The sequence below is a fragment of the Podarcis bocagei genome, assembly GCF_964188305.1.
Source record: "Podarcis bocagei genome assembly, chromosome: 13".
In the NCBI taxonomy this organism is placed as follows: Eukaryota; Metazoa; Chordata; class Lepidosauria; order Squamata; family Lacertidae; genus Podarcis; species Podarcis bocagei.
The window spans coordinates 36,509,401-36,528,191 of NC_138138.1; the positions used below are offsets into that span (position 1 = coordinate 36,509,401).

Sequence of the window (18,791 nt, forward strand, 5' to 3'; positions counted from 1 at the left end):
CTCCATCCACACTCCCAAAAAGTATTTGTTGTATCTCAGGATGAGAAAGGTAGCTAGGTGATTGTTTTGTTTTTTGTCTGTTTTTTGAGCTGGGAATTCTGGGGAAGGTGCAAAGGTACTATTAAAAAGCCAGGAGTCTGAGGTTTCTTCTTACTTCTGCGTCACTTCTCTTTTTTTCAATCTCACCCTTTCCCTTATCCGTTCACAGATTCCAAGCAGAATGGTGATGCAGCAAATGCAGCATTGGCTAATGAGGACTGCCCCACCATAGACCAGGCCCTGTCACCTGAGGAGAAGTCACCTGTCACACCTGGCGGTCGGGAACGCTACAACCGTGACCGAGCCTGCTTTCTCCTCTCCACAGGTGACTTTGGTCAGTCACCTGATGGGAACATCCGAAAAGGTACATCCATGTGCATAATTTTTGCCCTGCCTCTTTCGCAAGAGCATCTAAACAAGTAGTCCAAGTATGACATCTCCCTTCCCCACATCACCACCACCTCCATAACCCTTGTCACAGCAAAACCTCAAATTGCCACATTTCTGAGGTAAAAAAAGGCAACTGCTAATGTGTACTTTGTTTAAATATAACCCTGTCATGAGGGTTAAAAGGTCATGACAAATTAAAATGAGGCAGATGATGCCCTAGCAACTGGAAGGCCTCAACTTGCCCATCTTTGCTACCATAGCAACAGCATCCATCGTTCCAAGAACAGCGCCCTCTAGTGCTTCTTTTCAATTGGCAACCCGCCAGCACAATTGATCTTGAGCAATTTGGGTTCAAATTGGGGAGGGAGAAGTAGGTCCTCCCCTTCCAGCGTTCCCAGTTGCTTCCTGTGATTTTCATGACCTCCGAGATTACCAGCTCAGCCCTGTGTTATGTTCCCTGCACACACACCCAGCTCCATTATCACATCCACTCAACAAATAGATGCTTTTTTGGTCAGCCCTTGCTTTGTGTCAGTCCCCCATCTCCTTCCATGTTTTCTCCCTTACTTGTATCATTCTGTCCCACAATGACTGTAGGTGCTCTTCACATTCCTGAAGCTACCATTTTGAAGGAAACAACAGCAGCAAAGACTAGACTACCTTATTTTCAGTGACTAGTTGTGATGAAAATCCTACCAATATTCTCCCTCCTACCCACCCTTGCCCTGCTGTTGTTGTCCTTTGAATAGGAAAAAAAACAGACTTTAACCCAACTGACCTGGTTTTAAATCCTTACTTAAACATGGACCCCATAAACACCACTCCCCATCTATAAAATGGGAATAGTAATAATAAGCTACCTTTCAGGAGCGCAGTCAAGAAAGATTATGTTTGCTGTGAGCCTTAGGTAGGATGTAAACCTAAGTGAATAATGAGTCAAAAATAAATAAGCTGGGGTGTGTTTTCCATTCATTCATTTTGGGGCCATTTCTTGTTTTAAAGCTACCTATGCAAACTCTTGAAGTTCAAAATGTGGTTTGACAATTCTGGGCAATAGTAGTTTCATGAGAAATTGTCATGAATGCAATTAGTGCTTCCACCACTACTCCTCAATTTCTCTTAAAGTGTTCTCAAATCCCCAAACTATTTCAGGACTCAGGTGAAGCTAAAGAGAGGTTTGTTGGGGGACAAGCTTCAGAATATGAAAGTATGCATTTAGAGCTCGATGGAAAATGTTTATGTCCCTATAGAACCCAACCTAGAATTTTAGTCTCTCTGCTGAAAATAACACAAATTATGTACTTTAAATAGGTTCATTTATAATTTTTAATATTGTGAAAGTTGGCTATAATTGGATAAGGAAGCCAATGCAAGGGGGAGTCAGTACAGGATACAGGGATGAGGAACATGGATAGGATGTGGATAGGATTTCTTCTCTTGTCTGTTGAAAGTCTCTGGACCTGCCCCCATTAGGCTTTGAGAGTTTGTCCTTCTGCACTTTTTTTTCCAGAAAGAGGCTTAGGAACTTGTATTTTATTTTTACAAAAAGGAGGCTGAAAGGAGGTCAATTTCAGATTTCTGAAAAGTGGTTCTACCAATGTATTTGTTACAAATTAATCAGTTTAATAGGTTCTCATAGTCATTTATACATATTAGGATTCCCTTTTTAAAAAAACACCTTTAAAACCACATTTCAGCCATCTGCATAGACAGAAAAGCTAGTTAGGGCAGGGCAGTTAGCTATTACATTGGAAGGCATCATTACAATTTAGAATTTACAATTTAAACACTGGACTGCTGTCACTGATCAATCTGATTTCAGTACTGCTGGAAAACCTACCAATAGTTCTTATGAGACCTCTTCCATTTGCAGTCCTCCATCCTAAATTAGGCGAGAGCCGATCTTAGTTTTGCCCATCTCACTGTGGAAAGGTATGGGAGGACATTGCCCCTCTGGAGAGGAATCAGCAGCAACGTGTGTTGAGTGTTTTATAACTGCTGGTCTAGCATCTGTCAGAAGCTGATCTTAGCAGCAGGCAGCCTCTTGAACAGGGACAAGGTTGTGCCTGTCACAGCAGGGGAACAGGAGGAGGCAGCAAATGAAAGCTGACGAGGTATTTACTTCCACCGAGGGAGAGAACACGACAGATGTTCGAGGTGTTACACAGCAGGGAGAATCGGCAAGAAGCGAGCAAGGAGCAACTACAGAGAGCTCAAGGGAGCAGTGACTTGTCGGCTTGCCACTTGTCATTAGGTCCAAATCTTGACAATTATCTTTCTGGTCCACAGCTTTTGAGACATAAAATAGGTTTTGGTATAGGTATGATATTTTACTGGGAAGACTTCATTTGGCATAACAGCATGCAGACCTTTGAATTGCACAGAATTCTTCATCAAGCAGAATTAAGGTTATCACTTGGTTGAAGAAATTGTAGTCTATCAACCAAGTGAGTTTTAATCAGTCAGTTTGGTATGATGACTAAAACAATAGCTTTGAAGAAAGGAAGTGTACTTCCTTTGGGTTTTGGTGGTGCATGTATATGTTACAGCAGGCACTGGCGAATGGCTTTTCTCAGATGGTGTTGGTTGTGCACCATTTCAAATTATTATTATTTTAAGAAAAGAGGCGTCTTACCAACTGGCAGTGTCTTTTTAGTCAACTAAAAAGGTTTTTAATTACTTAACCAGTTAATCAATTTGCGGTTTCAGTCTTGGGCAGTCAGTGTCAGGAAAAGGAAGCAAAGGGACCACGGGTGCACAATAAAGTTCTTCTTGTCTTACAAGTCACATGGCTCATATAAGTTGATGCAGCAGTCAGTTTCCAGCAAAGGGCAGAGTCTCCCAGCTTTCCTGACTAGCAAAAGAAGCCTAAGGGCTGATCCACACTTACTTTTTGCCCTGTGCCTTCTTGGGCATGGATCTGCACTTTCCCTGTCTAAGAGCTTTTTATTTTCCCCCTACCACTTTCCTCAGGAAAACCTGCTCCTTAATGCTGAATCAGAACAAACAGCAATTCAGGTTTTCCACAGGATTGTTTTCAGTGGTAAAGAGTGGGTTTTTGCAGGGAAAGTGCTGGGACCAAAAAAAAGCACTCAGACATGGAGATTTAAAGCACAGACCTGTGCCTAGAAACGTGACACAAAAGGAAGTCTGGATGAACTCTGAGTTTCACCTGGTCCCCCAAGGTTTATTGGTGAAAATACCAGGACTGTCACCAGGATTAAAGGAAACTCTGATGATGAACTATATGAGTTTTAGCCAATTAATAAATTTAGATTTGCACAAATTTGAATATAGGTAAAGCAGTACCTCTGAAGGGGATTTTTTATATACATCAGATACGTTTGTATCACAGCAGGTATTTTAGAAGAGAGATTTTCACATGCATACTATGTGTATATGTGCAATAAAAGTGGAAATGCCTCTTTCAAGTGTGTTTGCAATATGCAGTTGTTAAGGATGCCTGCATTAAAACTAATACCTTTTTGGGACGATGGAATCTGCTGTCTGATTAATCAAAGCACCTTTTTAAACCAAGCAGATATTTTTATTAAACAATTAATGTAATTGTTTATTGATTAAACATTGTAGTGCTTAGGAAGAAATTCATTGCTAATGTGACTGATCTGTCTACAGTTCCCTTCATTTATCTGAAATGGGTAGCAGGGCCTATTTTGAATCCATCCCTGATATCCTTGCAATTCAATGCATATCTACCTAGAAGCAAATCTCACTTAGTTAAGTGGAGGCTGGTTAGTGTTGTCCGTTTTTCAGCCAAACCTGCATAGGTGCCCCTTTAACTGCTGCTTGTTCTGCAACCATTAGCAATTGATCATGCATAGCTGTTTGCCAAAAAAGCTTAACCTGCTCTTTTCTGTTAATGGGCCAGAGGGGTCCTTCTACGCCCACCTCACCTCCGCTGATACTCAATTCTAGCTACTAATGTAAGATTACTGAGGAATAGGGTCATGAGAAACTGAGAGAAAGTTATTCCTGAAGTTCAGGAGTAGCCTACTCAAAAATACTTTCAAGGAGTCTTGTGACACCTTAAAGACTAACAAATGTCACTGAGCTCGAGTCCATGAAAGCTTATGCCATAATAAATTTGTTGGAATTTAAAGGACTACAAGACTCTTAAATTGTTTTTGCTGCAAGAGATAATATAGCTACCCCTCTGGAATTTATAACAAAATACTTTGGCACTTCAAACACAATCCATCAGTGAAGGTTATGTTTACTGTACTCACAATTACAATGCAAGAACCCAAGTGCACTGTTCAGCTAAATGTATTTTGTGTTTAACAAGGTAGCAAATTGTAATTCCCAACCTCTATTTAGTCTTTTGTCCTCTCATAGTCAGTGTTAGGCTTCAATCAGCTAAACAAACAAACGTACCCCAAAACTTTGTTCTTCTGATTTTTTTCAGGTCTTAATTAGAGCCTCAAGCTTTACTCAGTTAATCAACTAAATGTTTTGTTGATTAATGTAGGGACTAGTATTAATTGGTGGAGCTGACAGTGAAGTGTACAATCATATTTTGATCCCGACTGGCTACTGTAATAGTGAGTAAAAAAGAAAACAATCCTTTTGTTCTACCAATATGTGTAACAGAGGGAGTTTTAACAGAATTAGCTGTTTGTATTCTTGCAAGGGAAACTGTCCCTGGTGAATTTTTTTTTTAATATCTGCCATCTGATTAAAATAAATCTTTGTTATTATTCATAGGAGTTTTAGTTCATTAATCCATCAATCAAATATTTACATGTAGGAAAACCAACAGAGGCAAACTTGTGACAGAAGGTATCACCTTGGAAAAGGCATTTCCTCTTTCTCATAAAGGAGGGAATGCAAATGCTAAAATGTTGCTTACTTTTGGCAGTCTCTCTCTAGATTTACATTAAAGCTAGTTTCTAAAAAATTAAAATCTGATGCTGAATAGAACAGTGCTTTTGATCAACAAATATTTGCACCTGATTACCATAGGTGGAGTTCAGGGTGTCATAGTGGACAATTTTTGCTTTAATTGGGTAAAGGTCTACCTAGCCTTGTGTGTGCACTAAAGAAAATATCTACCTCTGTTCACTGCATTTGACCCCATTTTCCTTTCTTGGTCCTCCAAGCAAACATGGAGAAGCAGACAAAGTTGGCCCCTCCCCACACTTGGCACACTTAAGCCAGTCTCAGTGGTCCCAGATATGCCAGAGTGCATTCTGGGATATCACCTAGGAGCACATGTGTGGGCGGAAATGTCCTTGGCAAAGAGCCACAGCAATCTTACCACCAGATTAAAAAGATGTCTGGACAAGCATGAATAAAGCGGTGGTGTTATTGAAATACCACTTGGTAATTTATCACATCACAGCCTCAGGATAAACATGATGCATGAAAAGCAGACTTAAGGCCGCAATCCATTAACCAGGCACTGTGGAGAGAGATCACCTGTTCACTTATATGAGGTTCCTTTTTGGAGTTAAATGGGTTTTGGATTGCTGGATAAGAGAGAGAAGCAAAGGGCCGGAGGGGAGAAAGCCTGTTGTTCATAAGCAATTGCTAATTAATCCCAGTGTATGTAAATTAAAAAAGGAAGGGAAACCATTGCTCTGATGTTCTTGCTTACTAGCTGAAGTATAAAGAGTGCTATGGTACCCTAGAGCCTAACAGCACAATCCTAACCACATCCACTCAGAATTAAGTCCTGTTGAGGACTTGGGCTTACTTCCAAGAAAGTGGAGTTAGAATTGGAGCACAACTAGTTTACTGTGGTGACAGCCTTTTTCATCAGCAGGCTGGTAGTTTTCCGATGTCTTGCCCTGAAGTAGCCCTTTCCATGTCACCTGTTTCCCCCTAGAAGTTCCTGTGCATTGGCCACAGAACCTCTCTGTGTCGCAGATGGTTCTGGGGGATATCCAAGAACTCCGTATGCTCCAACTGTTTCTGTTTATGACGGACAGCCCCTATTTTGGGTTAACTGGCCTTGGTAAATCAGTGTCCCTATTTTTGCCTTGTGTGCTGTGCACAACCTACCATATCACTCACTGCAGGTGCTGAGGTATACTTTGGGTTGTGATCCATTACTAGACAGTTTTGTGGTTTCAAATATATCTTTAATCAAAATAACAACCACCTTGTGAAGGTCAGGCTATTGCAGACTAAAGAAATAAAGCATGCAATGGACAGAGTAGAGTCTTCATTAACATGCCGTGGAGGGCTCTTTTGAATGAGGAGTATGACAAGCATGTTCCTGTTTTCATCTGTGAAATGCTTGGCACCCAATCAGTTCAAACTGGACATCAGCTGGGGCTGTTAAGGCAATCTGTTGCCCCCATGCAAATAGAGAGTACCCTTCTAGAGTGCTTACAACATCTTTCGTATGTTTGCAGTTAAGAGATTAGACCAGCTGTTCATCTGGGATTTTAATCTACAAACACGTTTTTAAAAATACTCAATTTACTGTTCATTTGCATACACTTATTAAGCCCTAAGTATGTGAATATTCACTGACGTATGCTTTTAAATCAAATATAATACTCAGGGCAAGACCACTGCTGATTTACTTATAGAGATTAATAAATCTCAATGTGTGCAAACTGTAACAAAATGTTGGAGGTGAGGTTTGAGTCAAGGCACACAGCTACAGAATCTGATTTCAGTAGCAGGGCTCATTCCCGGAATACATTACAGTAAAATAAATAGAATGTCTGAGCATGTGCAGAGCATCAGTTCCACTGAATAGCTGCAAAGTGTTATGCCAGATTTAATATTGAGGAGCAGAATTTTTAGGACAGGTAGTAGGGGGTGATTTGTGCCCTCGTACCTCTTGGAGATTAAATGCTCTTTACATCCTAATCCAAATGTATGCAAATTAACATGGGAAATAGGCCACTGCTTTGTGCATCATTGTTAATCCAGATGTCTGCAAATGGAAATTTTCTTATTGCATAGCACCAAGGCTGAGCACACGTGCACACACAATAAAATAAAATTAAAACTTGATATGAAGAGGGAGAGAGATCAAGCCGAGGACTGCTGGGTTAAACATTATGCTAAGTAAACGAGGGAGTGGGTCTTCTGTTCAGCATAGTCATGTTTCCAATGGGGTGGTGTAGTCCATCCTGTGCCTTGCACTAGTCGCCTATCATATTCCCTGTAGCTCAGAATATAATGGATGTTCCTTCATGGGAGGGTAGGGGGAGAGAGAGAGCTGTGTTCCCAGCTGGTGGAAAATTTAGGACATTGGTAGCCTGGCCAGCATGAGGAGACTGCTGAATACCATCTGCACCACAGAAAAATTCTTAGGCAAGACAGGATGGGGCTGATGGGAGTGAGTCACAGAATCATAGGGTTTTATTTTGTTTTAAGCTCGTGTGCTGCTGTTTCCTCAGTGCTGCACACCATTATTTTCTGGGTCAGTGCAGCGGTGGAGCATATGCCCATGCTGCCCAGGGCGGGCGAGCTCCTGAGGGGTATGTGGCGTGGAGGGTGCCCTCCCAGGTGCGGGATAGCCACTCGAGTGCCCATGGCAGACATTCAGCATGCTGCCCGCCCGCGACTCCCAAGCCTCCCCCAAGCTGTCAAAATGAAAGGGAAAGGGGGGAATGGCACCGGCAAAGTGGTGCAGCTCCCCCCCTTACCCCGACAGCTTGGGGTAGGCCTGGGAGTCGTGGGCGGCATGCCGAATGTTACCCCCCTCAGTGAGGGCACCCAGGGCGGTCTGCCCCCACTGCCCCCCCTTCCTATACCCCATGGTCTTGATGTGTCACAAGGGAGGCCTGTTTGATTCCTGACCAATGCTTTGGCCATTTTAGGGAAGGTGCTACAGCTAAGCTGTAGAGCTCACAGTTTGCACACATAGCCCCAGGTTCAGTTGCTAGGATTTCCTGTTAAAAGCACAGCTTTTCTCTTCTTATTTAACCATTATTTCTAGATTGCCTCCAAACAAAAACATCTACAAGATGCTGTATGTTACTGGCTTTCATTATATGCCACCTTTCCTCTAAGGTGGTCAAGGCAGCAGACAAGCCACCCTCATTTTCTTCATCACCACCATCATCATCACAAAGTAGGGCTGTGCTGACTAATGGTCACTGGCCCAAGATGAACTCATTCTTGAACTGGGATTTGAGGCTTCCCCCATGCCAAGTCCCAACAATAGTACCTTACTGAGGACATTGTTAAATAATTTTGCAGCTCGTTCAGATAGACTGGGAATCAAGCAAGCCAGCAAGCAGCAGTGAAAATGACGTGACCGCTGGAGTCTACTGTCCCAAATCAGGATAAGCATAGCAGGAGATCACCTGCCTGTTTTAACAAGAAATTAATTTCAAGCCAAGTAATAATAAATAAAATATGCAAGCAGCCTTGTTAGTTAATAATAATAATAATAATAATGCCACATTTATTAAACAAAAGCACTATCCAGTCATAATTAAGTAATAATAAAGCAATGAAAATTATAGCTGTAGTTTAAAAACAGCTTAGAATGATTGAGGCAGAAGCCTGCTCTGTCATTAAACGTGACATACTAATGGCCCTCCACTTCCTCTCTGAAGCCTGCACAGAGAATTATTCCCCACTACTTTTATCCTCATAAACCGCACAGTGAGTTAGGTTAGGCACAGAGATAGTGCCGCCTAGTGAATTCCGTGGTTAAGTGGGGATTTGAACCCAGGTCTCTCTCATCTACGGCAAGCGTCCTAACCATGACATCATGCAGATTTACCTCTTAGTGGTAGTGCGTTAGAAGCTAAAAGCTAAAAAAAGCAGGACTCCTGAGGAAGGGAAACCCAATGTATCAGGACAGGTGAGTCTGGGCACCAGGAGTCCTGAGCTCAGGTTGGGAGATGGGCAAGAGAGGGGTGAGGGGTGGGAGAGGGGTGTTTCACAGCTGTGCCTTCCTCTACTTCATCACATGCCCATCTTCAGTGCCTCCTCCTCACACATCCTCTGTCTGTTTCTCCTACCCCCTTTTCATTTCCATCCATTGCTCCTACCCCCTATCCTTCTCCCTCTACCCCACTGCCCACCAAACCCGGGCCCCATAGGCGCCCGCCGCCTGCCGCAGCCAGCATCAGACTCCTCTGCCACCTCCTGGTACCTGCATGACTACAATGCCAACGCGGCCCCCTGGAAGCATGAGTAGGATGCCTGGAATGCAGGGAATTGGTGAGTAGGCTCCCCACATCACCCCACTCCCCACCCCATTACTCACTCTTGCAATTTAGTCCTCCTTGTCGCTTGCCTTCCCTGCAAAACTCGCCACCATTGACCACTTTGCAGCTCCCCTCCTCCAGCACCTAGAGTTACCAGCTGCATTTCTGGTAGGGCTCAGGTGAAGAATAAACCAGTTGAAGTGAGGAACCAAAATGCTCCACCCATAGTTGCATGGAGAGGAAAGCAAATACGAAAAAATGCCAAGAAAGAAACAGAAGCAGCCATTTTGGGGCTCGTTGGAGAATGCAAGAGAATGAGGTCATACAGGACCTGCTGGATCACTACTAACCTGCGTAGCATCTAGCTGGATCTTCAGGATTTCCCTGGAGGAAGAGAACTGGGCTTTATTGGTTCTCCCTGGTGTGGTGGGCATAGTAATGTCAAAATAAGGCCCCTAAAATAGATAGATAGATAGATAGATAGATAGATAGATAGATAGATAGATAGATAGATTTGCACATTTATATAGGTTGCAGGTTTCAACACACTCCCCCCCCCCCATTAGTGTTGCTGCATTGAAGTTATCTTGGCACAGAATGCTGCTCTCCATTTTTACTGCAGACTACACATAACGCTGAGACTCTGAGGCAATTCCACCAATGCTACCTGTAGGGTTTAGGGTTTAAGGGGAGCCCTGTTAGATCTTCCCAAATATGGTTTTCCTTCTCCTTCTTTTTCTTCTGCTGCTGTTGCCATTCAACTCTTCTTTCTGAAGGAGTTCCAGTTGGTCATTCAACACCATCAAAAACGGATCAGAATTCTAGTCAACAGTTTCTAAGCTGCTGATCCTCTTTTGTCTGTCCTGATCCTGAATCAACAGCCAATTTCACTGAACAATTTCCAAACTCCATTATTAGGAGAGAAACTTCTCACATGGCCTGACTTTGGTACCTGGCATAGGGGGGAGGCAACTGGCTGGTTCTGCCCTCAGCACCCCCTTCACTTTGGCTCCTGGCAGTGGCACTAGCCTCGTATACCATGCTCACTTGCTGATTGGCATATCTGACGGAAGGAGTGCTGTTGGGGAAGTGAGTGAGGGCATACGAGGGGGATGCCCCTTTAGCTTTTGTTGCCTTATAAGTGAACAAGCTGGTGAACACCATGAAGAAAAAGTGGACCATCCACCAGCCTCTCTCTGGCACTTGCTTGCAGGGGTGTTACACTCTTGGGCAGGCATTCCCATCATCCCTAGCTAACAGGACCAGTGATCAGGGATTATGGGAACTGTAGTCCCAAACATCTGGAGGGCCGGAGTTTGCCTATGCCTGCTCTTGGGCTTACCTTTTGGTGACATAACGAGCCACTGTCATCAGGCAAACCTGTTCACATGTATGCACAAATCACAGAATCATAGAACTGTAGAGTTGGAAGGGACCCTGAGGGTCATCTGGTCCAGCCCCCTGGAATGCAGGACTCTCAAGTGAGGGTAGGCACTAGAGGGCGTTAAGAAGAGCCTGCTCAGGCAGCCCCTAAAACCTGGATCCAGCCCCACTTCTCTTGAACCACTTTCTCCACCTCATACATCAATTTATAAACCTGTATTACTTCAAATTTCCATGGAAGGAGGGAGGGCTCTGCTTGTGTGATTTGTGCAAAGCTGTTTAGCCCTGCCTTTCTCAAAATCCAAAATGACATGGTGATTGGAATGAACTGAAACCTGTCCTTGAACAGACACTGCACACAGTTCCCCAGAGGCCCTGCATATGTGTGAAATGCATTTAGCATACAGTTGCACAAAAAACACCCCCTTCACTGAGCTGTGAGAAATTCTGGAGGCAGCACCAGTGGGCTTAATTTCCTTTGGATAGGAAAACACTGGTAGAGATTCACTAAGAGTGCCTTGGCAATATATTTGTTTGACTAATATACCAGCAGAATATAAGTGGAAGTGAGCAGGCACTGCTACAGGGAGAGAGCATCTTGGGCAACCCCCAGGCTCCATCACTCATTTCAACGAACTCCACATAGAAACCCTTTGCTCTGAGCCTTCTGGACTGCTACTTTGCAGTCACTTGCTCTTTTTACACACACACACACACACACACACACACACACACACACACACACACGCCAGTCCCACTGTTCACCAGAAAAAGCATTACTTTCTCCAAGTTCTGATAGGTATCTCAGGGTGCTTCCAGACTGTCACTATTTTAGGGTAGGATTCAGTCACATACTGGCAAATTCAGGCTGTGCAATTATAGTTGATTGGGAAGTCCTGTACAACAAACCTGCTGCCCCACCCCGCCCACCCCCAAAAACAGAAGGTGACAGAAACTGGAAACTTAGGGATAACACTTGCTTGACACAGCACTATCTATTCTCCCCACAAACAAATCAGGGGGAATGTGCTGTCTAATCTCTCAAAAAACAAATCAGAATAAACACTCATTAAACAGGTAGTGTAGAAGTGACCTTGTTCAAAGGACCAGAGAGATTCCTCTCCTATCTAGTGGCCTTCTCCTGACTAGTAGCGTCTTTTGATCAGCCAGCCATTGACCAGTCATCCTAGACTATTAATAAGCAGTAAATTACAATGAAATGCTGATAGGTTGGTAGACCATGTCATAGTATCGCAGAGTTGGAAGGGACTCCATGAGTCATCTAGACCCCTAGATCCTTTTCACATGTACTACTGGCAAGCCAGGTCTATTATTTTTAAAATCACAACTCAAGCTTAACAAAGTAAAACAAAAAAACAAAGAGCCCCTACCCCAAGGAGCTTACAATCTCAATTTTGACAGTGAGAGGGACAAAGGGGAGAGGCAAGGCAAGAAAATATGAATGCGAGTATATGCAGTTATGTGTTCTTAGTCCCACCACTCAATGGGAGCATTCTGTATAAGTGTGTACAGGACTGCAGCTTAAGTTTCTGGTAGGGATGATGTCCCTAAACTAGGCCCATCATGAAACAGCTCTGAATTCTGTTTGCTTTGAGAGGGGAGCTCTATATTTCTACCCTTTTCCCCACCTTTCATAACTATAGGCACTCAGATGTCTTTACAACCCACCCACCCACCCCGGTATCCCATGTGCTTGTGGCTTATTTCATATTATCTGTTTTCATTTTCAGGGCAAATATTGCGCCTGTCCACAGAAGGGAACACGATTGGGGGGCCCCATAGCTCTGGATTTGAGGATGCCCATAGAGAGACACAACAGGGTGGGGATGAGTGCAGGAGCTGTACTCCACAACACACACTCACAGAGTAAAGAATCATGCTCAGAAGATGAAACTGAGAAATGGGTGTTGCTGGAGGAGTCAGCAGGGATGGTGAGGAAGAGGGATGGGGGAATGAAGTGCACTTGGGAGTGTGGGCTTGATTTGGTGTAAGGCTAGAAGCATAAAAGGAAATAGGGATAGGTTAGCACAAAGGATAAGTATATTTGAACTGCACAAGGACCAATTAAGATGCTGGGCTCCCCTCGTGTTCTCCCCAAAGATGGGCTGCACCAATATTTGATTCCAATTAATGCCCCATTTCATACGTCTTGTAGGGTCCACCCTGTATTCTCGTAACGCCCCGACCGCGTGAGCCAGGTACGTAACTCACTCCACACACCTTAGCCTGCTTGTTTTTTGCACCCAGGGGGAATATTTTCCGTTTTCCACAGGGAGCCGTTTGGATGAGGCTGACACCTCTTGCAGCCTCACCCCAGCGTCCAATGCATGGGGGTGGGGTGGGAAAGTGGAGGAGAGCATCAGAAAGAATGCCTTCTTACACCAGACTTGTGAAAAAGACCGTTCTAGGGTCTCCATAGGTCTGGAATTTCCCAGACATATCCGGAAAGCTGCAGTTGGAAGCAGTGTCCGGGCATAATCTGCTTTTTAAAAAAAATGTCCGGGAAAATCCGGACATATGGCAACCTATGTTGGCACAATGTTGTTTTTTGGTGATTTTCCTTAAAAAATAGCTTAAAAACATCCTTTCTTTTGCGAATTTGCCAAAAGAAAATTATTCAAAAATAAAAATAAACAAATAAAGCACAACAACCGGATTTCACTGATTGAAATATGGCAACCCTAGTTGTTTGCCTGTCTAATCTCCTTTTCTTATCCATCTGTGGTGTTAAAGAAACAAAGGCATCAATTTAGATGAAGGTTGTATGCATGGTTGCTTGGATGCAGTTCTTAACTCACCCCAGATGAGAAGGTGAATGACTAATTCTGCTTGCCCTTGAGGTTTCCTAGGATTAGCTACACACTCTCCCATCCCCAGCACCTTGGCCCTTCCTAAACTGCTGTCCAACGGGTCTGGTGCCAGAAAGCCACTATTGCAAATCCTGTGGCTGCACTCCTCTCCCCATCTGTAGACAATCTCCACTATCCTGTTTCCTGGTGCAGATTGCCATGCATATGGAATTGAGACCTATGTGCAAAATCCTATTTAAAAGTGTGAAGGAGATAAAGGTGCACCTTTGTTGTGGTTGTAAAATCAAATTTTGTGTGTGTGTGTGTGTGTGTGTGTGTGTGTGTGTAAGTAAAGAAGAGGTAAGTGTGAAACTGGGCACCTGGTGAACATGTTCAAAAAATGCTGCATGCCAGGGAAGCTCTGCTCTCCATCTGCACATGCAAAACCTGGATAAGCAAATGAAAGGAAATGTGACAAACACAATCAAAGTGTTTGCACATCTGCATTTGTACCTGTTTGCAGGTGAAGCTTTTTCTGCTCTTGCAAAATGGGGTAAATGTGCAACTTACTGCTGGGTTGCACATGGTTATGAAAACTTGCATGTGCAAATAGAAGAGATAAGCTCCGTGTGTCTGAAGTTTTGTTTCACAGAAGTGACTTGTACACAGGAAACATCTGTGAAGCAATCCTCAGAATGTGCAAATTTGACTCTCATGCAAGTGCTGCCTGTGCCATTGAAAAGTGCACCTGGCAGCATGAGGAATGTGCACTTTTGCACGTGCCGTTTTTCTCCCCCTCCTCATTCCCGTTGTGTGCATCAGTAAGCGTGCATCAGTTCCTTGCAAAATTAACCCCCTTTCTCATGCACACAAAGGAAGTGAACATTGCTCTTTGCCGCTTGCACAACCTGTCCTGCTTAGCATTTTCAGCGCGGTGTGATCAGGTCTCCGTGTCTTTCTCTGTCTCCAGCTCTGATTACCGCCTGAGACTGGCTGGGCATGTGAACTCCAGCGCCCCCCCGGAGGCAGGTCAGCCCTGCTCAATGCTTTCAATCCAATCTCAGCGTGTTGTCGCTTCTGCTCCTGGGGTGGGCTGCCTGGCAGAGGGGAATCCTCAGGGCATCACACTCTGTGCAATAAGGTCCTTTTTCTCCACCCTGATCAGAGCTGAGTTGGGAGCACTTGTTCATGCAGGGATCCTTTGTGTAGTGGTGTTGAGATGCAGCTGTCTCCATGGTGGAGCAGCTCTTCCACATGCAGGTAAGCCTCACTGTAAGGCTTTCATGGGCAGAGAAACTGGGCCTTGCTTTGCAGTAGGTTTAGTGTGATACCCTGAAGAAAAGGCTGACATCTCTGTATTGCATACTTTAAACATCCAGTAACATGCTAGTCTGGTAAACAGAGCATGCTGTATAGACACTGCTTATCTGCATGCATGCATAACATAACACATTACATGGCATGTAGTATGCCACAGGCATATGTGGTGGCATGTTTTCCATGTGCATGTTATGCAGCATAGTTTCTAAGACATCCTACTCCAACATACAGTGTGCTGCAGAAGTGCACAGCACATATATTGACATGCCACAGACACACAGGGTCACAGGTAGTGTGCTGTAAACGTGGTACATGAAGTTTCACCGTATTCATAAATATGCATACACACTGTTTATAACCGTGCTACGTATTGGTCCAGCACAGCACATGCTTGCAGTTGTGGTTCATGTGTTAACACACTAGCAACACATACTACGTGCATTCTGATAAGCAGGTCCACACACCCTACGGCAGCCTTCCACAGCCCAGTGCATTCTAGATGCTGTTGGACTACATTTCCCATCATGCTTCACCACTGGCCATGCTGGCTGAGCTATTGGGAGTTGTAGGCCAGCAGCATCTGGAAGCCACCAGATTGGGGAAGGCTGCATTGTGATACATGCTTGGCCACGGGCAGAATATGCAACCCCCGTTGATGTAATTTTTGAATACTGCTCCATCAGACATTCTGATTAAATGCATACTATTAATATCCGTACACATATCTGCTCTAGTTCACAGTCTGCATCGTACCCAGTACCATATTGTTCCAACACATACATTTTATACATAGTTCATGCTACCAACATAACGCAGTCTGTTGTGACCTCCAAACCCATGCAGACATATGTGATTACATGTTATTCAGCTCCGAGGTGTCCTTTATTATGTACTCCGATGGCAGATCAGTGACATGTAAGTATCTATTTATATCTTTATTTGTTTTTGTGTATATAAGCTTTTCTTAGAGAGGCTCCAACTGTGTGTTGTCTGCACTGTAAACTGCAGTCCCTTCCCTTGGAAGCTGCTGTGAATGAACACACCACATGTAGTGATCACCTTCTGCCCCTAGGTGCCACGTAGGATGCCATGAGGGCACTTACCTGCCCCCCTTCCACACATAATATGCTAAGCAACTATGTTACAGTTCAAAACAGGCTCAATTCCCATGCATCTCGTCCCCCTGGCCTGTTTTAAGAGGAATGCGAGCACGATGTACATGTTTTTGCTTGTGTTGCATGCCTAGCTTTGTGGGGAACCTATCTGTGAGCATGTAATGGGGGGCAGTGAGGATTTCTGCTTCCTAGGGAAACAGAGGAGAGATGTAGGAAATGATATAGGGTGGAGCAGCAGGAAGCCAGACTAGGATTCTCCAGAGAATGAAAAGCATATAGTCAGTTCCCCACAGCATAAGATCAGCTTATATGAAAGACTATTTGCTACTTTTTTTCTAATTATGTTTACAAAAAACCCACCACAATCTTTAAATGGCAATCATGTAAGCCAAGCCAGTATTATTATTGGCAATGCTAATTTCAGGAGGGTTTTTTTTTGGGGGGGGAGCAGTCCCTTGGGCAAGACATTCTCAGTGTTCCCATCAGCCAAACCGGCCCACTTTGTTCTGCTTGCCACTGTTCCCACTGCCCATTTCCTGGCCTCTCCCTCTGTGCCCAATTCACAGCACTTTCTAGAGGGAAAGGGCAAAACATGCAGAGGTTACTGCAGAGGCATGTAGAGGTTCTCCTCACCCATATAAGGTAGATGAACAGGCTGCATCAAGAGCAGAGTGGAGGAGCAGTCAGGCTAGGAGGCTCTGAGGGTCAACAGTGGCAACCCTTGACAGCAGCCCTAATTATTACGGCTGCAACATTTAATTGATTAATCAGGTAGGTTAACCAACTAAAGACAAGTATGGCTTTTTCGTCTAAATTATGATTTGGGTCGAACACAAATTCATTCAGATTTAATCAACTAAGACTATTCTATGAATAGTATCATAGAATCACAGAGTTGGAAGGGTTATCTAGTCTAACCCACTGCAGTGCAGGAATATTTTGCTCAATGTCAGGCTCAAATCCATGACTCTGAGATTAAGAGTCTCATGGTCTACTGACTGTGCTTTCCCAGCTGAGCTGTAGTCCTAATTATTATTATTATTATCATCCCTTTATTATAGGATGAGAGGAAACAATGGCTTGCCAAGGCTGATTCTTAACGGCCAAAATAGCCGTGATACTTAATGTGTCTTTTTGGGTTTCAAAAATGCAAAACAGCCACTACTGGGGGCAGGGGCTAATAATTATCAATATCATTACCAAGCAGGGAGGGAAAGTTTAACCTTTTCCTCCTTTGCTGTGGTCTTGACAAAAAGTGTTCCTTTGAAGCTGATCTTTGCAGGAAGAAGAAACTGGGGCAAATGGGAGATTTCTTCACAGTGCGGTACAGTACCAGTTTCAGATGCAGGATTCCCCCTCCCTCCACAGCTGCTGTGGTTCTAAACATGATCAGCTCCCTCCAGCTGATGCGAAGAGTTTTGCTTTGTTTTTTAAGGCTGAATGTTAAATGCAAAGAGGCATCCATTTAAGGTCACGTCTAGTTTGGCCCTCAGCAAGTTCAGTTTCAGCTAACAGCTCATGCTCTTCAAGACTGAGGCCACAGAGCTTCCAGTTAAGGAATGCTTTGGCTTAGAACTATGATTGTGGGATAATGTTTCCAAGTTCAACATGGAAGATCGAGCCTGAGACTGGTTGTAGAAGGTAATATTGATTTGGGAGATGGTCAAGAATGGTGGTATGAGAAGCAGGCAGGCACAGGCTGACTGACAGCCCAAGGAACCCAAACCAGGGTTGGCGGCTTTGCACAGCTTTCTGGGACATTTTGTCCGCATGTGGCATCTGAAGCTTGCTGAGCTGATAGCTACAACCCTGCCCTCCAGCAATCTAGAGCAGCAGCACTGGGGAAGGGTTATAGTTCAGCGGCAGAGCACAAGCACTGTGTGCAGAACATCCCAGATTCAATTCCTTTAATTTTCAAGTGGCAAGTCTGAGAAAGACCTCGGCTTGAAACCTTGGAGAACTGCTGGCAATTAGAGTAAGACAGTGGATATGTTTGAACATCAGCCAGCGGCTTCATAAACCTTCATAAATTTGGCTTAATGTCATTTAACAAGCTGGGATTTGCTCAGCCAGAATTATCTTGGTTTGTTAATCAGCGTCAAGACAGAGTTCCTTGCTTCAGACCTAATAGGGAACTTTTGGTAAAAGCAAAATCTTTGCCAAATCCCAGGGCATGAAGGAAAGGTTGAAAGAGAAGCACCAGGCCACAGTGCGCAGGTACAGCTTCACTGAATGTATGAAGCCATCAACAAATCTCCAGATGTGGCCAGTGCTGAGCTAAGAGGACCAAGAATCTAGTATATCAGGCATATGAAGTGTAGCAGAGGGCAGCTCCCTCCTCTAGCATACTGCTATGGTTGCTAGTGCCAGAGTCCCTACTGTGAGAGAGTCAGGGCCTTAACTTGACCTGTGTTCCTCTTCCCCTGTTCACCCCTTTCACTTCTCTCCTTTCCCCACAGCGCTTCCAACAGGCTATGAGAAGTCCCACAGCCTGAACAGCATTGCTGGACTGCGCCTGTCTCCGGCGCCCACTCCTTTCGGCTCGCCTGGTTCTGTCCGACGTCCCTGCTCGCCCATCCCTTCCA

The 18,791-nt window shown here is 44.2% G+C and overlaps 1 protein-coding gene across 7 annotated transcripts in view; it reads left to right on the plus strand.

Moving 5' to 3' along the window:
- Positions 1-18,771, plus strand: part of LOC308572717 (voltage-gated potassium channel KCNC1-like) — a 50,577-nt gene extending 31,806 nt beyond the window's left edge. Inside the window, exons 4-7 of one of the 7 annotated variants that reach the window (XR_014001846.1) lie at positions 209-403; positions 13,138-13,180; positions 14,742-14,800; positions 18,666-18,711. Coding sequence is in view for 4 of the 7 variants with exons in the window: in XM_081169047.1 (XP_081025173.1) it covers positions 209-403; positions 9,471-9,568 (293 nt within the window). In the remaining 3 variants the exon portion in view is untranslated. Of the gene's footprint in view, positions 1-208; positions 404-9,470; positions 9,592-13,137; positions 13,181-14,741; positions 14,801-15,959; positions 15,979-18,665 lie in introns of those variants that run through there. The other 6 variants (XR_014001847.1, XR_014001848.1, XM_081169049.1 and 3 more) reach the window with 6 other exon arrangements.
- Positions 18,772-18,791: the final 20 nt, after the last annotated feature.